Source organism: Cuculus canorus, chromosome 8 (assembly GCF_017976375.1).
Source record: "Cuculus canorus isolate bCucCan1 chromosome 8, bCucCan1.pri, whole genome shotgun sequence".
NCBI lineage: Eukaryota > Metazoa > Chordata > Aves > Cuculiformes > Cuculidae > Cuculus > Cuculus canorus.
The window spans coordinates 26,865,371-26,893,017 of record NC_071408.1 but is presented as its reverse complement, the minus strand read 5'-3'; the positions used below and the strand labels follow the sequence as shown (position 1 = coordinate 26,893,017).

General features: G+C 50.6%; 1 protein-coding gene across 3 annotated transcripts; it reads left to right on the top strand.

Moving 5' to 3' along the window:
* Positions 1 to 15: 15 nt before the first annotated feature.
* Positions 16 to 13,617, top strand: LOC128852925 (uncharacterized). Of its 3 annotated transcripts, none has more exons than XM_054073425.1 (5): positions 16 to 116; positions 9,733 to 10,203; positions 11,237 to 11,566; positions 11,731 to 11,897; positions 12,705 to 13,617. In XM_054073425.1, the coding sequence occupies exons 1-5, from the start codon at positions 59 to 61 to the stop codon at positions 12,747 to 12,749; spliced, it is 1,071 nt and encodes a 356-aa protein (XP_053929400.1). In that variant the 5' UTR covers positions 16 to 58; the 3' UTR covers positions 12,750 to 13,617. The 3 variants fall into 3 exon arrangements, with proteins under 3 accessions (XP_053929400.1, XP_053929398.1, XP_053929399.1); XM_054073423.1 differs by having other exon boundaries at positions 9,733 to 10,323; XM_054073424.1 differs by lacking the exon at positions 12,705 to 13,617 and adding an exon at positions 12,035 to 12,698 and having other exon boundaries at positions 9,733 to 10,323.
* The last annotated feature ends 14,030 nt before the right edge of the window (positions 13,618 to 27,647 follow it).

The window sequence follows — 27,647 nt, the reverse complement described above, 5'->3', positions numbered from 1 at the left end:
CCCCCGCCCCCCGCCCCGCCCCGGTGCCGCCGGCGGAGCCAGCGCGGATCGGCCCAGCATGGAGGGGACCCTGCTCCGCCTCGCCGCCGCCTGCTGCCTCCTCTGCGCCCTGCCAGGTACCGGGCGGCACCGGGGCCGTGGGGGGCGGCACCGGGGGGGCCCGGCGGCCTCGGGGGGCTCAGCCGTCGGGGGGCTTCTCCGGGGGCAGAGGAGCTGGGAGCCCTCCCGGGATGGAAACCGGGGGCAAGGGGTCTGGAAACCGGTGGAGAGGGGCTGGGAGACCTCCCCGGGGCTGGAAGCGGGGAGCGGGGGAGCTCGGAGCCCTCCTCGGGGATGGGGACCGGCGGCAGAGGGCTGGGAGCCCTCCTCGGGGCTGGAACCCTCCGTGGAGCAGCGCCCCGGGCTGGCCCCGCAGCTCGGTCGGAGCAGCCGCAGGTCCGGTGGCCCCGGGATGCTCGGGGTGGGAGCACCGGGCGAGCCCCGGGCTTGCCCATAGAAGGTAGCGCTCGCCGGGCAGGGCTCAGCTCCCTGGGCCAGCGAGGAACCCGAAGGGAGCCGCGGGAGCGAGCCCGGAGCATCTCCCCCAGCAGCATCCCGCCCTGCGAGCCCCCCGGCTCCCCCCCTGCGGCTCTTGGGGTGCCCAGAAAGGCTCTTTCCCTCCCGGCGGAGCCTGAACAAAGCCCTCCCCGCAGGCACAGGGCTCACATCCCCTCGTGCTGCGGGAGAGGAGGCGATGCCGGTGTCCGGGACGGAGCAGGAGATGGAGCCCAGCCCCGGGCAGCCTCTTCCAGGCTGTGTTTTGCACCGTTCCACGAGCAACGTGTCCCCACTGACAACCCTGACACCTCCCGCCTGCCCCAAGCTGGGGGCTGCTGCCATCCCCCGTGGTCCCGGCAGTGACAAACTCTGAGCTGTCATCTAGGGGGTTGGGAAGCAAACGAGGTTCCTTTTCTTTGCGACTGAGAAATCACCCTTAGCCAGACCGGGGTCGGATCCCAGCGCGGTGACGGCAGCAAGAGAGGGGTGGCACACAGGATCTTGGTTACCAGTAACTAATTGGGCTGGTAAAACCCTAACTAAAAACCTCGTGTAGGTGCCCGCGGGGCTGAGCCCCGGCTGCGGGAGCAGCGCTCAGGCTGAGGTTCTGGGTGCCGGATGCGGTTTGGCTCGGTTTGAGGAGGAGCAAAACCAACCCCCTTCGTGCAGGCAAAGCCTTGGGTGACGCCGCGCTCCCCACGCGAGGGTGGCTGCGCTGTGACAGCGTGTGGGGACGTGAGCAGCCACTGGCAGAAAAGCAACTCGACTCTCTGGCAGAGGAACGACTCAGGATTTCCATTGCCCAGAGCAGGAGGAGCAGCTCAGGGCTGTGCTGGCCGCGCATCTCGCAGTGTTTCCAGCCCCTGGCACTCCCGGGTACCCCCGGGAACCCCTGTCCCAGCTGGCTTGCAGAAGCCCTCGCGCTGACTCAGATTGCTGAGACATGGCAGAATTAAGGCTGCGCTGGATTTTTCTGGGATCTTTCATGCTTAGTGTCCCAATGCCAAAGTCCCCTCACAGCCTCAGGAAATGGCACCTATGCAGCTGGCCTGACCCTCATCCTCATGGCTTTTGGATCCGCTAATCCCAGCCACAGCTGAGAGAGCAAATATTTTGTGGAAATACATGGTATGGGAGAGATGCCACCAATAAAAAATGCCCATGGCAAACAATCCTCAAGGAAACACCAGAGAATCCTAGCAGGACAGTGATGGGGGAAGGGAAAGGTTCTCCAAGAGACTGGCCCCAAAATCATCAGTCCCTAGAAAAACCCATCCAAAACCAGGCTTGTCCCAGGTCCGTGATCTGGTCTCAGCCCTGCTCCTGGCACAGATCCCCTTTGCCCGCCCTGTCCAGCGGTGTCTGCTTCTGCTCCCTGGCCAGGTTTGCTGTGGGGCCACAGAGGGGCTCAGGCTGCTGCATCCCCCATGCTTTGCCCATCCCAGCCTCTCAATGCAGCCTTTCTTCACTGCTCGCAGAAATCCACTCCCTCCAGCACCGTTAGCCTTACAAATAAACCCCTGAGAAATTTTAGTCTGGGCATTTTGCTGCCTCCCTCTCCCGCCTCGAGCTGCCTCACAGACAGAGGGGACAGCGCGGGATTGGGAGTAGCACGAGGGCATAAAGCCCTGTCTGTTGGCACCTGGGGCGTGTGCACAGGTGGGCAGTGTGTCCGTTTGCAGAGCCCCACAGCTGATTTGCCACGATTTTTTTCTCCTTGTTTGCCTATGGAGAGGGGGAGTGGATGGACCGAACCCCACCCTGGCTGGACGGCTCCAGCTCTCCTGCACCCACAACTGAGCCACAATTCAAGGTGGTATTTCTGGCTGTGCAGGGTAACCACCGACCCTGCAGCCCCTGCCCAGCCCCATCATGTCATGCCATTGGTCTTTAATGCCATTTCTGCACGTGCTTTTGCCCCAGCCCCAGGTGCAGTGTGGATCTTGGCTCCCTGCTGCTCTTCCAAAACTTGACCTGGTGGGCGGGCGCAAACCACACGCCTCCTTCAGCTCCCTTGGCCCCATCCCTCTGGGCAAAGAGGAGCAGGGATGGTCCAGAGCATAGAGGCCCTTCTCTCTCCTTCCTTTCCAACAAGACCCTCTGGGTGGGCAGACGCAGTTTTGCCACAGGGGTTTCCAAGGGGCCACCTTGCAGTGTTGCCATGTGCTTTCATCCCCACCCCACTTTTCATAAGGCTCAGCCCTGCTTGGGTCTGGGGTCACATCCTGAGCCCTGCAGGGCTGCTCAGGGCAGGGCCAAGGCAGGCGCTTGCTCTGCATGACCCAGACCGCAGCTGCACAGGGTAGGACGCGCCTTCCAAGCCTCACAGCCCATGAAACCAACAGCCATGCAGCTGGAAGGTCCTGGGGCTGCTCAGAGCTGGGCAGGTTTCCTGGTGTCTGGACTTCCCCCAACTCATGCCACGCAGCACTGGAGACCAGGCTCCCTGCTGACATGGGGCTGCTATTAAGGCAACTAGGTAATTAATTTTCTCCTAATGATGTGAGAGCTTCCTCCACTGCAGCTGTGACTCCCAAGGTAAGCAGGGCCAGTGCTGGCTGATGCCAGAGCTCCCTGCTGTTGGTGTGTTATTGGGGTTACATAGCCCCAGAGAAAGGCAGACTTCCCTGGTCTTGGGTGCCATACATGTCCCCAGCAGCTTTTGGGCAAAGGGATCTTTATTACAGCTCAATCCCTCCACCAAGGAACAAAGCAAACAACGCAGGAGGCTCTTGGGCACCTTCTTGCCAAGCAGGGTGCTCTGTAGCTGCCTGCAGCCAGTGGAAAATAACTGGCTGGTGTGACAGCAGTGGCTGAGCAAGGCAGCATACTCTCCCCTTTTGCCCTGCCATGGGAATTTGGCATACGCCTCCTTGCCTCTAAATGGAGCATCAGTGATGAGGCTTCATGCAAACCTGTGGGAAAGCACAGTTTCTTGCATCTCTCCCCGCCCCGGCTGGGTGGGGAAGGGCTCACGTGGCAGGCCTGGGCAGAGTGTGCCACCCTGGGGTGCTGCGTCCTGCAGGCAGGCATTTGGGCTGGCGCTGCCCCCGGCTCGGGCTCCGGCACCACTGCATACTCTGGGCATGTCTATGCTGCTTTATGGCTTTTTCACTGAAGAACCTATGCTCGGCATTTATGGCGTTTCCAGAGTTGCTCCTCTCTGCTCTCACAACTCGTGCTCTATGCAGTTCTGCTATGCCACCATCAGCTGGTTGTCCTGGTCCCAATGGGGCCATCAAGCAAAGTGGTAGCACTGGCACACTCACGGCTCCCCTTTCCTCTCCCCAGGAATTCCACCTTGAGGCCTGGCATCCGCAGATGCCCTGGGGAAGTGTCCTCCTGCCTGCCTGGGCAGGCTGGGTGCTGGGCTGTCCCTCCCTGGCACTGCACTTGCTTGGCACCCCATATCTAATCTGAACCCCGTCTCGTGCTCAGCTCGTGGCCACCTGCCTATCAGGCTGGAAGGAGCTTCTCAGTCAGGAGATGCAGTTTCTATTCCTGTCCCTTACCACAGCCCATGCTGTGCAGCGTCCCTGTTCTGGCCGCTTTCCAGGGACTGGGCACTCGGCATCCCCAGTTTACCCCCTCCCAGTTTTGCTGCCTGCACAACAGGGCACGGCTCAGCTCACATGGGCCGCATGGGGTGTGTTGAACTTGGTGCCGCAGCAGAGCTTTGCTACGGTCCCTGAGCAGTCTGCGAGGTCTGATCTGTCTCTGTACCTCATGCCCAGACTCCTTGTGGCAGATGGAGCCAGTTCAGCCACTCTCTGCAGGGATGGGGATGCTCCTGGCATCAGCCCTGGCAGGGAGAGCCCTGCAGCAAACTGGCCCAGTGGCATCCTGCCTCCATTGAGGTCCTGCAAGGGATCAAACTGGAGCTGAGTTTACAGAGTGGTTGCCCTTCATACCAGAACTGCATCTCTGAGCCTTGCTTCATCGTGATAAGGGTGTTTGCTCTGCAGCATCCCTGAGTGCCTCTCGCACCTGCTTGAAGAGCTCTGGAAATCTCTCCTCTTGTTTTTTTTCTTTATTTCAAGTTCTGAGTTAAGGAGAAGAGGTCAGGCTCAGCTGGTATCTTATCTAATCAGCAGCTATTCCAGTTCTGCTCTTCAATGAAATAAAGAGCCTTGGGTTTAAATCCCACTATATGGGGTTTTTTTGCTTTTACTCAAGCTCTTTTTCCTTGAAGATGTTGTTTAATTCCTGTTGGTTGGTAACCATAAAGATGTAATAACTGGCAACAAAAGATAATTTCTACACTTAATGGAGTACTTTGCTAAAGAAGAGGATATAATATAATTGCTTAAATACATATAGGTTATGGCTTATGCTGTAGTTCTTTAAACATTATACTAATTTTGCATTTTAGTGGGTTCATGACTTGAATTGTTACACTTAAATGGAAATTGAATTCAGTTAGTGCACAAAAATAGCATTTTAGAAGGGCTTGGGTGCCTTTTCAATGAATCAGGGTAGTGGTTTGTCATGCGTTCTGTACGGAGCCGATGTAAGTGAGGTGCTATCTGCAGACGGTGACAGCCTGCGCAGGAGGATACATCTGCACCAGGAAGTCCTGCTCCCACAGGCACTTCTTCTGAAATCCTGGGTGGATTCTTTCTCGTGTTTGTGCTCAGCCCTCGCCTGGATCTCTGTGTGCCTCTTCCAGCGGTGACTGCAGCCTCCATCCCGCTGCCCTGCTCTCCCTCTCGCTCCGGCAGGCAGGCAGCTGCTAGCTTCCTTGCTTTACATGGCTCTCCTACACCTCACCATAAGTGGTTCTAGAAATGGTGGTAAAGCCCGTGGATTGGAGTTAGGTTTATGTTGATCCTTGGGGAGCTCAGGCTGCTCTTTCTGGCTAAGAAAGAGGGTGCAGGAGGGTTCTGGGAAGAGCTTGTCTGCAGGGTGGTCCAGCTGGGGCTCTGCTCTATCTCTCTGTCCTGTTTGGTTCTGAGAAGGTGGGATGGCTGCTGTGGCAGAGGATGGAGACACCTCTGCTCCGTGTGGCTGCCCCAACACAGCAGCCATGCTCTATGCTGATTGTGCAAACTTTCCGCAGCCCCTCGCTTGGCCCCAGCCCTGCAACATGGGCAGGGAGCACAAAGCAGGAATGGCCGTCTCCTGCAGAGCTGGCTTCCTTCACTCCTCTCCATTATGGCATATTTATACCATGTCTGCTCCGGAGCTGGTGGGAGCTCAAGTTGATGGTTTGAGATCCCCTAGTGTCATCATACGGCACTGGAGAGGGGCAGAAGTCATGGGGGCTGATGCTCAGAGCCCTCCCTTCCTTTTTGGAGAAGGGAGCATTTCCCACCCTTGTCCAAGGCAGGGGCTTCTCTGCTGGCTGCATCCCGCCTCCCTTGGGGCCACTCTCTTCCTTCACCCCCGCTTGTTTCCCAGACAGAGGTCACTGCAGTCAGCACTGTCTGATGGGAGCTGCTGCTCTAGATCCACCAGCCCTACCCTGATGTGATCTGAAATCGCTAGTTCTCACCACGCGCGGGCTGAGCCTGGTGGTTAGCACAGACATGGGGCAAGAACAGAGCTGGTGCCAGGGAACTGCCAGCCAGTTCTGCTTTAGCAGGCTCTGCAAAACGAAAGCAAACCCACTCTTGGTTCCCCGTCAGGGAAATAGAGATGCTGTTATTACCAGAGCTCTTGCTTGCAGCTGGTCCTGCTTTTTCATTTGCAGTACAGTCATAATTGCTTTGTTATGGTTCCAAGGGTGATTGCAACTGTCTTGAAGGCCTTGGAGGATCCCAAAGAAGGTGAAGCATCCGTGCTAGCTCCTTGCCTTTCCATGTGAGGCAAGAGGGGCCTGGTTCCTTCTTGTCTGCAGGAGCCTGATGAGGATGATGCCTTAGGCAATGCAGCCACAGCCTTCCTGGCATGTGGTGCAGGAAACAGAGCTCCTCCAGGAAGATGCCAGAGTAACGAGCTCTGACCTGCGTCTCTATAAGTAACTGGTAAACAGCTAAAAACATCATCGCTCAGCGACTGGAGCAGCATTGATAGCGCTGGAGCTGGGGATTTTCTGACCCGCTGGGCACCAAGGATCCAGACCAAACTGCAGTGGTTGGACCCTGGTGGATCACAGCTGGTGAAGGGTTTGCTGGGTCTCATCCAGCACAGCCAGCTGCAGGGCTTCGCAGCAGAAGCCATTGCACTACAGGGTTTGCACTGAGCTGGGTGGGACTGGGTTGCAGTAGCTGCCCATTTTGGTGATAAAACTGTGGGAAAGGCAGTTGTGGCATTGCAGCATCAATGTGGCAAATCTTAATGCAAGACCCTGCAGTGGTATTTTTATTTTAAAACAAAACCGAAGAAAAAGGCACTCTTGACACCCACATTCTCACAGGCTCCGAGATGGACCTATCCTGTATTTCCTCAGGTGCTTTGCTTGGTGACTATGCTGCCTTTGGATGTGTCCTTACCCCTTAGGAGATCCGCAGTGATAGTGATCTTTAGTCTGTCTTTCCCTGAGTGATCAGGATTTTGTTTCTGTCCTTTGTTTCTGTCACTGTCCTTTGTTTCCTTGCCTGTTTCTTAAGGCTCTTGCCTTGTTCTCTCTCTTGCCACCATCATCTCTTAATGGCTTGAGTCTTTGTCTTACCCTAGTTTAAGCTCTCCCTTTTTTCAGGCTGTCCTTTGTTTCCTGAGCTGGGTGTGCTGGGATGTGTGGGCTGGATGACCTGCTAATCCAGGTGCCATCAGCACCTGCCTGCTCAAAGGTGCCTGAGCGGTGCCCTGGTGGTTCCCCTTCCTGCTCCATGCCTGCCAATTTTAACATCTTTTCTGCAATTCTCTACAGACTAGGTTTTACACGCCACGGTATGTGAACCAGACCTAGGCCAACTGCTGCTACAGCACAAGCCTTTCTGCAGTGATCCTGCTACGTTCCTCCTGGAGCATCTGTCCGCCCAGGCACTGCTTCCTTGGAAGTCATAAACACGAGGCAGTTCTGTGGGAAGGAGTCCTGTGGCTACTTACGGAGAGAAGAGCTTAGGGGAACACAACTCCCACCAGCTCTTCCTCTTACAGACAGCGGGGAGCTGTGTGTGCAGCCCATCCTTACTGGCAAGGTCGGGGTACTGGCAAGGTCGGGGGAGCTGCTTGTCTCCACAAACCCTCTTGCCCCACAGCCCCTCCTGGCAGGGATGCCAGTTCCTGGCGCTGCAGGGAGGTGCCTTAGCACGTAGCGCCCAGGGCTCATCCACCTTCCCCCTGGCTTTCCTTTCCTAGTCAGGAACTAGCGCAAGCATTTCAGAGCTGCTCAGGCCTCTGTGCAAGACAGCTCTCCCCAAGTCTTTCCTCTGCGTGACCCCAGTCACAGCTTGCCACCCTGTGGGAGGCTGTCCTGGGCACGGGCCAGCTATTCAACACAGCACGTAGCCAGGCTCCCCGCTGGCCAGGCACCTGGCCACCACCTTTCCTGTTTACCTCACGATGACAGCGCAGCTCTGTGTGTGTCCTTTGCTGCGTAGGAACAGGTATTTGGGTGTTTACAGAGCAAGCATCTGCCAGTGCCCAGCAGGATCCTTCAGCGATGCCCCGCACAGGTTCTGGAGCTGTGAGCTTTGGTGCCTGATCATGACGAACGCAGTGCTGAGCTCTCTTCCTTCCAGGTGCTGCTGTAAGCATATCCTATGTCTTAGCTCCATTTCAGAGAGCAGCTTGCTTTGTTTAGAGGCTCATTCTGGCCATGGACAGCTGGATCCAGGCAAGGCCAAAGGGAGCATCACTCACGCCTTCACTCTTCACGTTTAAGTTGCCCCAGCTGGGGCTCCTCTTGAGAGCTTGGTCTCCAACTGTGCCGAGCGGGGCTGTGCTTCCTGCTTGTGCATCCCCTGCCGGAGCCCTCCTGGGACTGGGGCCCCGGACTGGGGAAGCACAGCTCCGACAGGCTGCTTCGAGGTTTTGAATTCTCCAGCTGGCCTGGGTACTGTGAAGGTCTCTTGAGAGAGATGTATTGTGTCTTTTTTTAGGGCCTGTTAAGTGCTGTAGCTGGAGAAGAGCTCTGATAACTGCGTCCCTTCTGAAGAGCTTTTAAAAACTGCTGAGATTTCCCCAAAGCCTGAGTATGAGAGTACGCTGCTTTGTTGGTGGATGAATGTTTCTTGGTTACAGCATCTGCCTTGGATGCCCATGCTGTGGAGAGAGTGGGCATGAAGATGGGTTTTCTTCAGTACCTTTATTTTTTCTGCAGTTGGCCTGTCTCACCTCGGTGGCTTAGGTAGAAACTTGAACAGAAATTGTCTAAATATTGACCGTGCTATGTTTTTAAATTGTCTGGAGAGTCCATCCTAATGTGGCTACACTTCTCTGTTTTCCTCCTGTTGACAGCCTAAAAAATCCTCACAGGATCGGTGTTTATGAATGGGCAGTGTAAGGACTTTGTGGTTTCCTTCCTCATGCTGCCACGCCATCTCGCGCTGGGGATCCGGGGGGATCCTTGCTCCTTGCAGTTTCCCACTAAGGAAGCGTTCCCAGTTTGCTGTAGTGGGAGGCTGGGTAGCTCCCCATTTCCATGACAACAGTTGCACTTTATGGTGGCGATGTGTTCATAAATAGCTCATGGAGGCGGCTCACGAAGTACACCCCCAGCCCTGTGAGCTGGAGTACATTCTTGCTACCCATTTCACCCTTCCCTCTAGCAGGCAAGCCCACACTACTCTAAGATCATGAGCAATTAAAGTTTTACCCATGCCAGCCACAGGCTTTTTAAACTTTACTTTTCTACACTTATCAGGCATGGCATCTACCTCAGCTTTTTCCCCACTGTATTTTTTCTGCACCACTTCTGACTCTTTCTCAATGCACCAAGAAAGACTTTGGTAAGTTTTTCACAGAATCAGGTCTTAGGTGCTACTTTTAAAAAAAAACAAAACAAACACTCTAAAAAAAAAAAGGTTTAAGAGGTGCTCCAGGTTAGAGGGGTTAGTGACGCCAGCCCCACAGAACAGGAGCATGAGGCTTGGGAGGGAGGAGGGTAAAGACAGGTCCCCTAGAGCAGGTTCCTGTCCAAGAGGCCATGAGGACAAAAGAGCTATTTGAAACCCTTCCCCAGGTGTGAACCTGTGCTAGTTCTGGAATTAAGGGGATGGAGAGGTTCAATTCTTGGCCTCCTCCTCTGTTTCTCCTCTCAGTGTGGGCTCTCTGACAAAATTCTCAGCATTTCTTAAATCTGTTCCATAGGAGAGGGACAGAAGACAGCAGAGATCTCAGTGACACCATCGCCTTCTCTTAGCACAGTGCTAACTTCGCATCAGCCAAAGGAAGCCTCTGACTTCAGTCCTGTGACTGCTGCCATTCCTGAGACAATCCTGGAGAAAAATTTGACTACTTCAACACACAATGCCAGTGGCAACAACGCTACAGAGATGGAGAATGCCTCCATCCCTACCACCCCCGTGGTAGTCAGCGAGACAGAGAGACTGCAGGCTTCCGCCACTGCCAGCCCTAGGAATGTCACAGTTACACAGCATGAGCACCACAATGTGAGCTTCTCACTCAACAGCGGCACTGAAATCCCCTCCCCTACCCCAACTGCCAGTACTCTAGAAGAAAACCAGCACAACCACGAAGTTACGGAGCCTTCCAGCACAACTGAAGAAGAAGATGATGCCAACAGTGCAACCCCCACACCTTCTCTCAACAGTGTATTGGGTGAGGGTTTGTCTTTACTGCCTGTGCAGAAAGTCCTGACCCCAGGGTGCACAACCTGGAAACTTCTGAACTTTCTTGGGAGCTGGAGAGAGGGAGAAAAGGGGAATGAGCCATTGCACGGTCAGTTCAGTAGGACTAACTCATAGAGGCGCTGCTAATTCAGCATCCTCTTTGCAAACCCCATTAATTGTGCTATTAATTGTGCTGGCTGCTTTCTGATGAGGACATAGATCATGTGCAGAGAAGTCCTTTATATTTCTCATCTGAAACAACATGCTTCAGCAGTGCTGCCCTCTTGGGCTCTTCCTGCACCAGGGCTGGGGGCTCGACAGAAGCCTTCCCTGCTGCCTGCAGAACAGGGCAGTGCCCCCTCCCTTATCACAAAGCATGGAGGTGGGCAGGCACAAGCATCAACCCATCCATCCCTGGGCAATCATGGGATTCCTTACCTTACCTTCCGATCCCTCTGGGCAGCATGGGAACTGGCTGTATGTTCTGTGATCCCAGGCTCCCCCACCTTTGGGCATTCCAGGCTGTCACACAGCCCTAATGCAAGGCAGGTATTGATTGACCATCGATTTGCATGTTGTTCATGCACAGCTGCATTCTTTGCCATGCCTCGTGTCACAGGGTCCTGTTTCTGTGACACACAGACATGGCCTCAGGAGATGCTGCTATCCAGTCCCTAGGCAATCCCCTTTGTGCTCCCCATAAGGAGAGATGAAAGACCTTTCCCAGCCTTATGCTCTGGGATGATCCCCAGCTCTGTGCTTCTGAGGCTTCTCTGCTTGTGGGCTTAGCTGAGGTTGGCTGATATTGCCCTAGTATATGTGACTTTCTAAGCACTGGGGCTTATACCGTGGCTCAGCTGTGGCTGCGCTATAGGACCTGCTTGTTTTCCAAAGGGTTGTGAATAAGCTGCTTTCCTATAGTCCCAGCAGCCTGCCTTACGGCCTTGCTTCTATCTCGAGTCCCGTGGAATGGTGTGCTTGCAGTTTATCTTTTGAAATACTTGCTTGTTCCTATTTTGCAGCAACAACTAACAGCTCTCAGCTGGGGTCTTTTGATGGGCAGACCATGCGACCCACAGCAGCAAGACCTGAAACGAGGCCAGGAACAAGCCCTGTGGGTGCCACAGAGGAGAGCTCCGTGGAGCCCAGAACCTCGTCTGCTCCCATCTCCACGGTAGGGAGCACGTCCTCTGCTACCACCTCCAGTACTGTGACGGTGGGAACCCCTGTGACAAGCTCCACACCTACCAGCACAGCTGCCATCCCCGGCGGCACATCTACGCTGGAGCAGCCATTAGAGCCCATTCACGAGAAAGCTTCTGTCTTGGATGTTGGCGATGATGAAAATCCAGGTAAATACCCTGCTTTTGTCCCCACTTTCACAAAACATCGCAAAGGGTTAGGGCTACCTCAGATTGCCTCTTGGCTGCACTGAGCAGAACCAGAAAAGACAAGGCTTTGCTACTCCAGCCCTTGAAAGCTCTCCTTTGGCCTCATTCCTTTGGTATCCTTGCAGAGCTACCCAGTTCTCCTTTGGCTGATACAACAAGGGCTGATCCCTTGGTAATCTCCGTGATCTCCGTCTTCATTGTCGTGGTGGGCGTCCTAGGCCTGGTGGGCTTCTTGAGATATCGCCAGCACAACAGCCGCGTGGAGTTCCGACGCCTGCAGGACCTGCCTATGGTGAGTAACGCCTTCAGCCCAGCCTGACGTGTGGTCTGGCTCGCTACTGGCAGCTTTGTAGTTCCTCTTCTACGTTAGCAATACTTTGGGTATTTGCAGCAGCAAGAATTCTGATCACAACTCCTGTTCCCTCTTAGGTCCCTCTCCTTCCATCCAGGGTTTGAATCAAGACAGCAAGTCTCAAGGCTGGCCACTAACGCAGCTCTCTGCCTTCCCCTCATTCTGCAGGGGAATGCTAAGAGGTTAAATAGAGAGAGGAAGGGGAGCTCCATCCAAACGTGCCCTGAAATGACACCTTCCTAGCCTCTCCTCCTGTATCCTGACATACTTGCTTTGTGACTGTGACAAAGCAGATTCTGTGTTCTGTTCTGGGGTGGTTCTCTGTTTGTCTGTGTTTGACCCTTTGGGGATATAAAAAGATAAGAGAGTTTCAGAGGCTGGATTAGCTCTGGGGAAGCTGCAACTGTCTCACTGCGCTTTCTGGGATGGAGCAGTACCGATTTCCTTCTGCAGCTAGGAAGCAAGCTGATGCTCTTTCACGCTGAGTGGAGTTTTCCACATCCCTGCAGCAGGCAGGCTCTTCCTGCATACACCTCTTCTCTCCAAAAGTTGCAGCAAGACGGGAGAGTGACAGTCCAAAGATCCAGGAATTGCACAGGGACAGCATTTAGGTGGATTGCTGGGCAGATGGCCACACTGTGACGGTGTGGATGAGAAGGCTGTGCTGCCTGCACAGCACTCTTCCAGGCTGGGACTGTATGCCATCGTGCAGACATCTCATTAAAGCACGCTCTTCTCTGCTTCTAGGATGACATGATGGAGGACACCCCTCTCTCACTCTACAGCTACTAGGCAACCAGGCTGTCCTCTGCCTGGCCGGCTGAACTTCCCAGAGGAGAAGGCCTTAAGGACTTGGTCCCAGATGATCTGCTGAGGAATGAGGGCCTGTGATTTGCACACAACTGAAAGATCCTTTTAAGATGGCTTTTGGTTTTAGACATTTTAAACAGTTCAGTGTTGAAGGTTTTATGCTGGAAATCACAGAGCAAGTCTGGCCCTTTTCCTCCAGGCTCTCCTCGAAACAGTGCCCTGAAGACATGCCTCCTCCTTTTAGTGTGGTGACAAATTAGCCAAGACAACCTTTGCCATCGTGTTGTGCATGGATCTCTCCTGTCCCTCTTGGCGCTGCTGCTTTCAAAGGAGGTGGGCAAGTGATCCATACAAGAGCTTTTAACACTGGTGGTGTCGGTACAGCGCTAGCAAAGGAGACTGCTGTTTTCTGAGGGAGCCAAGGATGTGGAAGTCAGTTCTCAAGGGCTCCCTCTTGTTCTGTGTTTTTTAAGGTTATTTGTTTTGGGTTTTTTTTCTTGCACTTTTTTTGTTCCTGTTTCAGCTTTAGTCCTGGGATCAGCACTGACCATCCTGAAATACTTACCAGGAGGATGACAGGCTGCCCTGCTTCCTTCCTACACGCATACCTTTTCTCTTTAACCAGGGGAAACAGTTTTGTGGCCATTAGAGAAGTGCCCTTGCTACTTGATGTTGCTTTGAAGTTGCTGGGAGGAAAATGAGCATAATTTTAGCTTAACAGGGCTTGATAGGACTTAGTCTATTGCCAATTAGACACACTAATTTGGTCTCACCCAAATTAGGAAACTGTCTCCCTATAATTCATGCTTTTGGCATATGCATAAACTCCTTGCCCAGGCTCAGTAAATGCTTTTGTGCATTTCCCTGCCTGGATTGACACATGCCTTTCCTCAGGTACCTCCCATTTTGCTGCTAGCATCTGGTTGCTGAAAGTTGTACAAAATTAGTACTGCACTCTCCCTCCTCTGCTATGCAAGGTCAAAGCTCTTTTACCTTCTCATGTTGGTCTTTGAGACAATTGGTGTCTTGTCATGAGGGCAGATCCTGGATGTAGGTGCCTTCCTCCCCTTTCTAGGTGTTAGGCTGATTAGATTCTGCCCTTTGGCCTCAAAGTATCTGTGCTGTAGACTACATCCAAGGCTCTTGAGGCCCCTCAAGGAAACCCATGGACCAGCGTCTCTGAGTGTAAAGTCTGTGGCTCTTTTGGTGCCCTCACCTCAGAAAGACTGAAGTGTGCATGACATAGAAGTCTTCATGTGATTAACACCTGCTCTTGTTTTCTAATTCACATTTGACTGCAGGTAAAGTGAAACCATGCCTTCTCTAGAGTGTGTGATTTTTGACTAAGCCAGTTGCTCCCTCAGGATACAGCAAGGGCTAGGAATTATCTACCGCATTGCTCTTAAAAGCTTTGGTCTCTCCTCTCCTTTCAGTGGCAACACTCACTGACCCCACAAAGGACAGATACCAGGCATCACTAGCAAAAGTACCTTTTTTTCCAGTCTTGTTATTGCTTGTCTTAGCAGGGAAAGGGGAATTTCCCCATCAGCAGGACTCATTATCTGCAAAGCCCAAAGATGGAGCAGAACCAGTCTGGGTCAAATGGGTGAACTGCGTAAGGCAGCGGTTCCTCCTTCCTGCATTGCTGCTTCTGAAGTGGCTGATAAGTGGCTGCAATGCAGTTTGGGTTTAGCTGTGGCTTCAGCTGTGGCTTTGCCTTGCATCTGTTTATTGTGAGGATGCCCAGTAAAATAGGGAAGAAAGATTGGTTCTCTCCTACTTGTTATTGCATGAAAACTAAAGGGCAATTGTCACAACTCCAAAGCTTTTATATCAAGCATTGTCTGCACAGAACAATCTCCCTAGCTACAGACTTGTTTCCCCTGCCGGAGGGCAGGGTGCTACTGGGTTTTGGCACTAAGAGAGGCAAGTTAGTGGTGGAAAATAGAACTCCATCCTGGCTGGAACTGGTGCAGGCTGGCATAGCTAGGAAGTGTCTGTGCACACGACCAAAAGGGCAGGGACTGGTTGTTCTGGTTTCCCATGCACCACTGTCCAGGGAAAAGGGGTGAGGAAGAAAACTTGCCCAACACCAAAGTGCAACTTCCTTTGTAAAATATGTTAATAGTGGATTTTTTTCTGCAATAAAGTTACAAATGCCAAAGGAGTCCTAGTCCTCATATTTTCTTACCAAAGAGCTTTCGTATATCACAGTGAATCCTGTGACCAACAAACAGCAGCAGTTTGGAGTAGAAACACTCAGAGAGCCAATACTAGTGAAAATGCCAGACAGCTATAAACCGTAGCTCTGAGGGTTCAGAAGTACAACGCCTCCTGCTTGTTTTGCTTCTTGTCAGGGTCATACCCTGTTTGGGTTGACTGAGATTAATTTGTATATGGTCAAATAAGATAATATCTGTTTTAGAGAACCACACTAGACCAAATAATCTAAGACACACCTTTTGACTCTTGCCACTGATTGAATATATCCTTATTCTTGTCTGTTGTCAGCTCTAACCCCAAATTCTATTTATAGAAATATCCTGAAAGCCAGCCTAATCCAAACCTAAAGTAGCATCATCTGTCATGCTTCTTTCTATAGTACAGAAGACAAAGCAAACTGAAAGGCATGTACTTCTTTTTGTTTAGCTTTATAGTTGTTTTGAACTCTTCCCTTTGGAGCTCAGACCCACAGGAAGGTAAGCGCTCATGGTTTGTTTAAAAAGCCCAGCTCTTGCCACAGACCTGGTAAGAGTCTCTTCTGAGCTAATAGTCTCTCTCCTATTACTGATTACTTGGGAAAAATCATCCAGCTGATATCACAGACCATTTGTGTTCAAGATTTTCTACTGCAAAAGCAAAATATGGTGAGTGAAACCACTTGTTCATTGGGCTTTATGCTGTTTTTGAAAGAGTTCCCACGATGAAGGTAGAAAAGCAAATCCCCGAAAGATCTAGAGCAGGGGAAAAGCAAATAGATTTCTTAGCCTAGCAAAGTGCTTGCTCAGTACTCTGAAGCGGGGGGGATGAACTCTAAACCCTGCACAGATTTTAGTCCTGTCCTGACATACGACCATACAAAACAGGAGAACTAAGTAACAGAATAAACATGCTACAACTAAGCTGGTCTTCTCAGGTCTGAAGTCAGCATTATTCTGGTTTTATGTTGGAGTTTCCTCTGTTGTGCCTTTTTTACCATCAACCCCACTCAGAGATGATTCACTCTTAGCAGAACAAACTGCTCAGCAGCCTGGTTCGAGAGGTAGCACAGAGCAGGTCTGCATTAGCTGGAGGGGCAGCAGCAGGACAGGCTCGTGCAGGCAGCTCCCCTTAGGAAGCTCGAAGCTTACTCTTTTGCCCAGCCAAGTCCTGACCTCCCTGCCAGGTGCTGCAGTCTCTGAGGCGGACAGGTTTGGAGATGGACCATGGGCCAGTAGCATAGGCTTCATCTTTCCAGTGCAGCAAAGCAACAGACAGAACCAGAAAACAACTGTTGCCAATTTCTGCATGTGTCTTTGAACACAGCTCTTGCTTTTGATGAGGCTTAGTTTTAATGCTTCCTAGGGTAAGGCACAATTATATTATTAATTAGCAAGGGGACAAGAATCAATCAAATCACTTACGTTTAAAGCTAAATAGGAGGGAAAGAAAGCCAGATAAAATAAAAGTAGAGTTTGAGACCCACCTGCCTTGTCTGCCTTCCCTTCCTCAACTCTCCTGGCTCATGTTTTGAAAGGTAGGGGATTTGAGCACCTGAAAAGCACCCATGCTAGAGCTGCTGTGCCAAGGGCAGGGCTACCTGCACTATGCGCCAGTTCTCTGCCCACTCAGTTGTCCTTTATGGCTCAGTGCCTGTAGTTTAGCCTTGGTGTTTTCACCACCATGTCACATTGCAAGTCTGTAAATAAGGCTACAGATAGTGTTCAGAGGCAGAGAAACTGCCATGGGAAACATTGGAGTGGACAAGGCAGCGTGTGGATCTCCTAAGGCCAACATCCCCATGAGGCTCTCCCAGGGATAGCAGTCCCCTGCGCTTGCTGACTTTTAAAGCAGAACGAGAGAGGCGTTGCACTGATCCAGGGAGCAGGAGCACAGAAGCAAGCCGACAAGGCAGAGCAGTAAACTTTCAGTAATTAAGGTTATGAAATTATGCATAACCTGGGAAGCTTTTGGCCAGTAGCCAGGCAATGTTACTCTCATACCCAGGAGAGAATAGAAAATGCCTACTGTCATTTCCTAGACACCCAGGAAGGAAACAGGAGACTGCACACCACCACATTATTTATATTCAATTTTCTCTGACAATATTCAATTCAGTATAAATGTAGATTTGTCATGGGGGAAAAGGGAGAGTTTTTCTAATTGTACCTCCTGAGCCTCTGCCAGGGATGTTCCCATCTAATCGCTACCTCTGCTTCACTGCATTTCAGAAGTCAGAGAAGGATCTTCTTTCCCATCCTCTGTTCCATCCCCCACAAAGAAAAATGAAATCATGACTTCCTGCCTAATAAATGTACTTAAAAGACGTACTCAACACTGGTCTGCTTCACGTGCACCAGCAGTTTAACAATGGTTAGCCTCAGTTCCTCTGTAATAATTTTTCTTTTGAAAGACCCATCAGCTAAATAACTCCATGAACCACAAAACCAGCATGAGCTTGATCAGACAGACAGTGGTCACAGCTGCAAGAAAATAACTAAGTGTTTGTTCCTACTGTTCAGTTCCCGCTCTGTTTACAGGTAGACCCAATTTTCCACCCACAGTTCAAACAAAGACCTCAGTTACCAGAGATATCCTCCCAGTCATAAAACAGGTCTCCCTGTGATGAACTGCCCAGAATTAATATATCCCTGCAGCAGAAGCCTTTTGCTAGAGCTCTTTGAACTATAATGGAACATCTGTTGACAATCTCCTGCAGGGTAACTTCTCCCCTCCCCTGTTTTAATCCTCTCTCCTTCAGAAGTACTTTTGCTCTGAAATTAGACACATCACTTGCCACAGGATGACTCTCACAAGCATTAAAAGTGTTTCCTTTCTCACTGGTCTTTCTTGGGAGCTGTAGGAAGAGGGATGAGCAGTGAGCCCTGTTTAATACTTTCTTAAAAATTTGCTGTTACATCTGAATTCCAGAAGCTTTCAATGCTAAATTACAGGTTCCGCTTGAAACAAGACGAGGCTCATGGGTTCTGGAACATGCCTTTCAGCCAGATGTAGGCACTAATTTGTTTTTGACTGAGAAGGGTTTTACTTCAAAATTAGTGAAGTTTTCCTTTGTGCTAATCCTGGCAATGCTTTCTGATCACACAGGCAGATCAAGCTGCTAATGTGATCATTGCTTCCATTTCCCTACTGATAAGCTTGGGGGCAGGATAAGAATTTTTGCTTATTTTTTAAAAAGGATCTCAATATTTGTAGGTAGAAGGAAATTGTGCGCAATACTTTGTGGCTGGCTAACAGAAAGGGAACCCGTTTTCGAAAAGGGCTGAGAGAAATGCTGAGAAAACAGTTCCTTTTGTTTTTCAGAGTCTAACCTGGTGTCTCACACTGAGTGACAGAGAATTGGTCACTTGATCTTGCTCAGTCTGTTTCTTGGATGCATCAAGTCACTTTCTAGCTCAGCTTCAGGCAGATCCAAGCTACTCAAGCAGGCTTTTATATCCCGACCACAATCACTGTTCACACAGTTAGGTCCACTCTTAAGAAGCAGAGTTGAACTCTGGGAAGCAGCTGTTCCCTGGAGAGGGAAAACTTAACTGATCACAGACTGATCTTCAAAGCAAAAGCCACAGTTCATGCAACTGAATGAGATGGAGGTCACAGGAACAGCCTCTGCCTCTGTGTCCTGTGCTGATCTGTGCTTAAGCCCCCACTTGATGACTGCTGCTACACTCAGCACCACCAGACTCTGCTGGCTTTCAAACCAGTCCTAACCAAGCTCTGCTGGCCCCACTTTACAACATCCCTCACTTTGTGCCAAATCCCAAGGTCCTTTGTATTGACTGAGAAGTAGATCGCAAAGAAAATGCCCCGGATCTATCTCCTGTGCTATCTCACCTGCTAGACTACAAAGTCTTCACCATCAAATAGGCATTTGTCCTCCTCCCTCATACTCTAAGATTCTCTGAAATCAGTGTAATTCACTCGCCTCTTCCCTTCTCCTTCACCAGCTAGCAGTTCTAAAATTAAGTTCTCTCAGAGGAAAATGGAATAAAAAAACCCAAACCACATTCAGAAATTTCACAAGGCCCTTTTTTGCCACTGTGGCATTTTATTCTCATAAAGCAAACCCAGCAACCTCCCTTTTATGGCGGTCATGGAAGCTTCTGTTCACAAAACAAGATTCCTTAGCTTGTTTCAAGCCACAGAAGAGGAAGCAATTTACCAACACTCATCAAGTCTGCTGTTCCACATTAGGTCTTGTCAAGGAGGGTAAATGTATGGTCAGTCCATGTGTTCTGTTGTTGCTATGTACAGAGTCTCCCCAAATGGCACAACCTGAGCCCATCTATATATCCCAGAGCTTTAGCTAGCCAACAGTTCAAACAATATCCAGCATGACCCAAAACTTGCAGTGTATTTGGGGGAAAAAAAAACCAAAACATTTGAAGGCATTAGTAGAGATAACACACAAAATGATCGCAATTTGTTTTGTTCCACCAAGTGAGAGCTCAGATGAGATCATATAGCCCATTCCTTGGGCAAAACCTGGAGCAAAGGGCTGCAGCTAGGAAATCTCTGACCCTGGAGGAAAACCCATGTTGCAGACAAGCACCACAGCATCTCTCGCTTTCCAAGCCAGACCAACAGCAAAAGCTGATTGATGCCCCACAAATCAGGCCCTCCATCGGTGTCTGGCACCTCAGATCAAAGAAAAGACTACACAGAACTGTGTTGTAAAGGTGCAAGGTCCAAGCAAGAGAGCATGAGATGGCCTCAAACAGTTCAGGTCTCAGGTAGAGTGTGGGACTGGGCAGGTCTGTGAATCACTTCTCAAAACAGCTGTTTCCCTTCCTTGAGTTGCCCCCTTGGGTCAGCCCCGCACCTCATAGCTTGCAGTTCCGCTAAATCCAGGTAACAAGTCAAGAACTTGCCTGCCGAAGGAAGCCAATATCCCTTCCATCTTTTATGTGTTCAATACAGGAAAGAGGGCATCTTTTAGTTAACATGAAAGGCCACACAGTTTTATTTCAGGCAGGCTGTCAGACAGGTCACTGCTGAGGTCATCCACTCCAGCTATTTCTAGCCTCTTCTCCAGCATTGCTCTCCTCCAGCTCAAAACACAGCACTGAGATATCTTTACAGTCTACACCAACAGAAACAAGGAATCCAGACTTCTCCAGACTCCTTACCCCATATGCCAGCTCTAAGAACAAATGACAGCCTAGTCAAGCCCCTCCAGCACTACTGGTTCAGTGTGGACTGCAATCCATGCCAAACTCTAATACAAAAACATCCTCATTCATCTTCTACCAAAACAGAGAAATGCCAACAAGCATCCTCACAAGCTACGTAAGCTCAAATAAAAATAGATGCCCACATAAGTGAATCATGGCCCCAGGTGTCCTAGCATGCTGCCGGCTGCGTGCCCCTGCTGCAGCACTGGTCAGGGTTTCTGGTGCTGCTACAACAGAAATCTTTACTAATACTAAGCAACAGGTAATGAGCTTCTTCTTAATAAATGAACGGTACTGTTTGAGCTCTATATAGGAGTCCCTACCTGGTGTGTTCCTCAGAACAAATGTTAAGGAGAAAAATTTAACCCTTTGATGGGACATGAAGACTCCTTAAGCATTGTCCTAGCAGCAACCGGACATGTTACGTCTGCTTCTACAAAGCAGTTAATTGTAGCAGATTTGGAAGTAAATTCTGAATCAGCTGGATTAGTAAATTGGAAAAACAGAACACGGGGCAGTTTAATATGCCTTACAGCCTCCATTCACAAGAATCTTAAGCATCTTATTAAAGTAGGGCATGATTTTTTTTTTTTAAAGGAACATTAGCCCTTTGTTCCAGATTTCTTTTAATGCTAAATGTTAATGCAAACACAAGGAGGGTTTATATCCTATAAGCAAGGCATAAATCCAAAAGGATAAAGAGGCTGAGAGAAGAACCTTCTTGAAGTGAGTAATTTTTACCTTCCTAACCTACCTGGCTGTGTGTCAGCACCAAAACAAAAATGGAGCCACATTAAAAAGCTGTATCTTGGCACTGTCAGAATAAATGATAAGTATCATAACTGACCCTCACATGCAGCTTTACATTACCCTGACACTAGACGGGGAGGGAGGATGAAAGCACAGACAGGCACACACTTGTTACCTCTGTCACGGCACAGCAACAGTGCTCTCAGAGCAAAGTTTTGTGGTCCGAATGCTTGGCCACTACTGCAAATTGTACTGCCTTCCTGCCCTTAGGTGCCTAATATTCACCTCTACCAGTAAAACTGGGCAAATTATCAACATGACCTCTGGGATGCCCTGAGCAGCAGACATAAATAGAGACCTCAATCATCTGCATTACTGTGGAAAACCAAGTAGGTCCTTCTGATCCTGAGGGTGCAGGAACCAGCCACACTTGCCTTCAGGCACCTCAATCTCTGCGGTGCTGGAAAGCTCATCAGAGCTGAAGCCTCTGAGGCTGAACTCAGATGTGGAAACCTCACCAAAAGATGGACAAAACCACACTGCCTCTCTCAGCGTGTTCTTGCTTCTCTCCAAAAGAAATGAAACAAGCAGCAAGTTAGGTCAAAAGTTCAAGGATGAACTTGCTAAGCCTAAGCCTCCACTGTCTACCTTTTTCATCTGTATTTGACACCAGTGGCTCCAACCAACTCCAAATCATGCAAGTTTAAAACATAGAGAATCAACCAGCTCATTTCTGCTTAAAGACACAGTCACAACACCAAACTCTTCCAAAACAAGGGTCAGTTTGTGGTGGAAAGGGACAAGACATCTGACCTGACCATGAGATCTCTAAACCAAAGGGAGGCTGGAATACCATGTCCCAGAGTGTAAGATTGGTGTAAGTGGGGAATAGTTCCTATGGTCTCTGTCTTTCCCTGCAGGCTCAGTGGCAGCACCTCCTTCAAGAATAGACTTTTCACTTGATCTTTCAGGCCAGAGACTGTAGATCTGATTGAAGCAAAGGGATAACACTGATAGTCCCTTAAGCTTTACAATGCTTACTGGAACAGTTACTGGGGGTGGGGATGGGGTGGAAACCCCTTTGATGGGTTTTTTGACAGAGTCACGCCATGCAGCAGCAGAAGGCAGTTCTGCTGAGCAATTCAATTGCATTCTCAGCAGATGAACAATCTGGCAGCAGAACCTCTGCCTCCCCACTTAGCCCTGTTCACGTTGTTATCTCAGTTGTGCCAGCACAATTGTTTTCTGCAGCATCACTGTGAAACACACCACTTCAGGAGAAAAAAAAAAAACCAAACAACCAAATACAACAATGATACACTTGTTAGAACCAGCTCAGCTCCCTGATCAGATTTAGAGCATGCCAACAACTGCAGTGGCAGAAACTCAGGAGGACACGTGCTGTGAGGCCAGTGCAGGAAAAAGCAGAGGGGTTGGCACATTTTAGGCCTATGTTGACAGCACAGACACATCTCATGAAATAATAGGCTGACAATAGGCAGGAAAGTGATATAATAAGGGAAGGCCTTAGGGTTTTACAGAAAGAAATAGAGAATCAATATTTAATTACAGGACAACTGCAATGAAGGTCCATATATGAAAACATCTCACCAAGCTGATACAATATCCTTTATCAAAGAAAATCTAATAGTAGAGCTACATTGATCTCTATACTCAGTGTCTACTAAGACTTCCCCACAATAAAGACATAAATATGCTTATGGTCAAGAGGGAGAAAGATCAGAAAAACACAGACGGAATTAAGATATCCTTTAACCTCATTTCAGTTACCAAATTGCCATAAGTCTTCAAACGATTTGTGACATTATCTCTCTCGAGTGTTTGCCTAACGCAGAGCAATTGTCCTTTAACAGGATCTGAAAAAGGTTTCAAGACCTGTGGATGGAAAGCAGAAGGAAAGTCCTCTACATTATAAGCAGTACAACATTGTGTCTTGGTGATATTTACTGTTTTGGAGAACATAGAGAAGGAAAGTTCTTTTCTGTATGAATACAGTCAGATGACACCAAATCACGCTGTAGCCTAGGTGACATCAGCACTAGCCCGAGAGATCAATGGGAGTGTTGTGATTTTCCTGAAAAGAATAAAAAACCTCATACCTGGGACATGAACACCCCACAGAGACATTGGGACATGGACACCCTACAGAGACATCGCTGCCTTCCCCCAGAGGAATGACACGTATTCTCTGAATGCTGTTTTACTGTAGCACAAAGCTGTGTGTGGAAGCGAACTCTGGGAACAGTGGCAAGAATCCTCAGCTAAACCTGTGACAGTTAGGACATCTGGCAGCTGTCCAAGGACAGCTGGAGTTGGACAGAGGACACAATTAAACAGAGCCAGAAAGATCTAAGGATCCTCAACAAGAAAGCTCCTACATCACACATTTCTCCCCAGGGAGCAGGACACAGCTCTTGGGTATAAGTGGGGAGAGAGCAAGGGCCAATCTAGTGGAGGTTGGAGGCACAAGCAAAGCTAGTTCCCACCAGCCGAGCATAGTGAGAAAGGAAAGTGAAGCGCAGCTGGGAAAGAATTACAGCTTAGGCAATTCAAATAAGCATTCATTCTTGGGGGCATTGATTATTATTTCCAGTCTTTTCAGCAAAAATCAAGTAAGGTATTGTCCAATGAGCAATGAGGAGAGCATGTGGAGTCCACCACTGCCCTGACAGAGGGCTTGGGTAGGAGACAGCAACTCTTCTGATTAAACAAGGCAGATGGAACAGCTCATGTGAGCCATGAGCTAGTTTAGCTCCAAGGACAGCTGGGAGGGGAACAGCAGGTACCCATTCTCAATGCCCACAGGGAATAAATCGAAGGTGCTAACTCTCAAGATACAAATGTCTCAGTAACAGAGACTGCAATTTTACCACCTTTGCTCACTGTCTCAGAAGGACTGGATGCCTGCCTGCACTTAGCCAGAGGTCCTCTGCAGGACAGGGCAGACAAGCTGCTTCAAGCTTTACCAGTTCAGGATTTAAACAGAAGACCTCACCTCACAGAGCTGCCAAATCTATTACCCTCAGCATCAGTAAAGCCAGTACTAGCCACAGGACAAATACTCTGTCCAGGCAGGTACAAAGGATAGCTGGCAAACTAGCATGACAAGATGAGAGATCAGTCCCCGGCATCTTTGAGCTTGCCAATCCAGACCCTGTGAAAACGAGCTGCAACAGCAAGAGATCTCCTACCGAGACCTGAACAGCCACCAGCCAGCAGCACCCTCTTGTGACACACTCCTGCAGCTCCTAGGCATTTACTTCCCTTGAAACCCAAGGCCTTTTCATTGCTTAGAGAAAGTGGGAGAAGTTACATTTTCCTTCAAGAACTCTCCTGCACGAGCCCTGAACCTACAAAGGTCTTAGCACTTACATCTATTTCTTGTGGACTCTTGGCACTGGGATACAGTTGAGACGCAAAATTTCCATACTGCTGGCGAAGCACTTGCTGTTGCTAGTTACGGCGTTCAGCTTCCAGCTCCTCTGGCCTCCTTGGCAAGGCCTCCAAGCTGCCTCGAGTGCTGTTCCGCAACCACCACGCACCCTCTGTAACAGCAAACAGGAAAGGCAGGAGGTGTTAAGGTCCCAGCCTAGCTCTTCAGTTGCTGGGACAGAAGGGGTAAGAATAGGATCAAGAAAAATCCAGCAAGGTGGTTTCAAGGTTCTGTCCCATACCAATCCCTGACAAAAGCAGAGTACAGCAGTAGCCCAAGAATTACCCTCTGTCTCTATGCTGCATGCTCAGTAGATCACAGAAACCCTGTCTTCCTGGACCACTATCTTCAGACAGAAAAGTAGGTAAGAAGCATATTAAGAATTAACGAGCACCCTCAAAGGTAGTTTGGCCAGTTGACCAAATATTGTATGTCACAAGGGTTTTTGCAAAGGACTCCATGTGAGGATATGCGACTATGGACCAAGCTTGGTCACGGCCCACCAGGAAACCACTTCATGTCCCACTTTCCACTTTCTCTCCTGGAAAGCAAAGGTTTTTCAGATCACTAAAGAAAAGGCAAAGTAAGAAGCCCTTCCTGCCTTGTATCCAACACTTTGTGCTCACTTGTATAGCACAAAGCTACATTGTGCTACAGCCTGCTGTTCCTTCAACCGGACTCCAGGAACCTAAACAAGAAGTGATCTGTTGAAGAGGCTCCTGTGACCATCAGTGCTTCAGTTCCAGTGCCTTTACCTCCGCTACCTTCTAGCTTATTGATCTGCTGCTGCTGGAACTCTTTCTGCTGCTTCAGTCAACTCACCGACTGAGTGAGCAATTCAATGATCTGAGCAGACAGGTTAAACCAGACCTTCTATGAGAACAACTTAGTCCAGGAAAGAACATAGTTAGCAAGCTGGTTCACCTTCAGAGATTGGAAATATAGGGATACCTGGAGAGAACAAACTTTAATTCTAAACAAGACCGATGGGATTCTTCTGCCCTCCTCCTACAGACGGCACACATACAATAAGAAACATCTCTTGGGGTTCTAGATTCTATAAGGATTGTCCACAAAGAAAGAAGTTTGTACATCCGAAGTAGTTCTGTCCCCAGGAACTTGCAGATCCTGTGTCCTGACACTTCATAAAACTCAGGACTAATGGTTAGAAAACATTGTACAAGAACTATAAGGATTATGTTAAGCTGCTACAAAGATTAGGACAAAAAGCTCCAGATCTGAGGCTTGATCTCCAATCTGGCAAATGTGTTGGTAGGGAATAGGGAAGCTGCAAAGAACACATACTTTCAGATGGAGAAGGAGAAAGGATTAGCAGCACAGAGGCCTTGCTAAGTGTTTTAGTGAGCAGTGTCCACCCACACAGGAAGGTGGGGCTTTCAGCGTATGATGAAAGAAAAATATGCAGAATACAGAGCGGTATAGCATGGATGGGCACACTGTGCAACTATGCTAGGAAAACTCTGTCTCAGCAAGAGAGGTGACCTCATCAGAGCCCTGAGAGGTTTGGGATGGCTGCTAACTCCACTATGCCTTGCTGCAGCATGGGAGATGGTGCAGGTGCCCAGCAGCCTCTCTTCGGCTGCACCCTACTCAGGGCCTCATCTGCTGAGCTGCAAATCCACCGCATATCAGAACAAGCAGATACTACCAGGGGCTGCACAGCAGGAGCCCACCTGGGCCTGCCACATCGTTAAAGTTGCCTCAACTTGCACCTCAGTCAGGAGCTTGGGAGCCAGCCAGGGTGCATGTAGAGAAACCAAAATTCTTCCCTTTTCCACTCGAGCTACATAGCCACAGGTGGCCATTAGAAATGGCACGCTTCCCCCAGGAATGTCAGCCCAACCACGGAAGCAATGCACTGTATAGAATCATAGATTCATAGAATAGTTTGGGTTGGAAGGGACCTTAAAGACCATCTAGTTCCAAATCTCTTCCATGGGCAGGGACATCCCACTAAGTCAGGCTGCCCATGGCCCCATCCAACCTGGCCTTGAACACCTCCAGGGATGGGGCAGCCACAACTTCCCAGGGCAACCTGTTCCAGTGCCTCACCACTCTCATGGTGAAGAAATTCTTCCTAATGCCTAGTCTAAATCTGCCCCTCTCCAGTTTGCACCCGTTCCCCCTCGTCCTGTCACCACAAACCTTTATGAGTAGCCCCTCTCCAGCTTTCTTGTAGCCCCTTCAGGGCCTGGAAGGTCGCTGTAAGATCTTATATAAGATGGGGACAGCAGGAGTTCACCGGCAGCTCCAGGGGAGCATGAGCAGAGCAAACCCCACTCCACAGCACCAGTAGGCAGGAACACCACTAGCCCCTCAGTCTGCCCTGCAGCCAACCCAGAGAGCCTCCCCCAGAGGAAGGCAATGGTCGCTCCACCTGCTGTGGCTCAGGCTACAAGTGGCTCCGTGTCCTGCACACAGAGCCCGCTGGAACATGGACACCAAGTTGGGCTGGAGTGCTGATCTGCTCGGGGACAGGGAGACTCTGCAGGGATCTTCACAGGCTGGATCCATGAGCCGCGGCCAACGGCATGAGGTTCAACAGGGCCAAGGGCTGGGTCTGGCACTTGGGACACAACAATCCCGTGCAGCTACAGCCTTGGGGAAGAGTGATGGAAAGCTGCCCGGTGGAGAAGGACCTGGGTGTGCTGGTTGATAGCAGCTGAACACGAGCCAGGAGTGGTCCAGGGAGCCAAGGGGCCAACAGCATCATGACTTGGACCGGAAACGGTGCGGCCAGCAGGAGCTGGGACGTGATCGCGCCCTTGTACTCGAGGCTGCCGAGACAGCGCGCGGCGGAGCGGGACTCCCTTTCCCATGATGCCCCGCGCGGCGCGGGGGGAGCGTGGCAGAGAGGCTCCGCACGCTCCCATGGTGCCCCGCGCGGCGAGGATCGGCACGTGGGGGAGCGGCCCCGCGCGCTGCCAGGACTCCCTTTCCCACAGTGCCCCGCGCGGATCGGAGAGGCACGTGGCGGAACAGCTCCGCGCGCTGCAGGACTCCCCATAGTGCCCTGCGGCCCGGAGCATCACGTGGCGGAGGCTCTGCGCGCTCTCGTGGTGCCCCGCGGGCTGGCAGGACTGCCCCTTTCCTAGGGCGCCCCGCGCGACACGGAGCGGCGAAGTGGCTCCGCACGCTGCCAGGACTCCCCTTCCCATGACGCCCTGCGGCACAGAGCGGCTCCGCGCGTTCCCATGGTGCCCCGTGCGCTGCCAGGACTCTCCCTTCCCACAGCGCCCCGTGTGGCACAGAGCGCCTCTG

Coding starts and splice junctions, on each gene's coding strand:
- LOC128852925 (XM_054073423.1), top strand. CDS start 59: ATGGAGGGGACCCTGCTCCGCCTCGCCGCCGCCTGCTGCCTCCTCTGC. Junction 117..9,732: donor CCTCCTCTGCGCCCTGCCAG/GTACCGGGCGGC, acceptor TCTGTTCCATAG/GAGAGGGACAGAAGACAGCA. Junction 10,324..11,236: donor GGGGAATGAGCCATTGCACG/GTCAGTTCAGTA, acceptor CCTATTTTGCAG/CAACAACTAACAGCTCTCAG.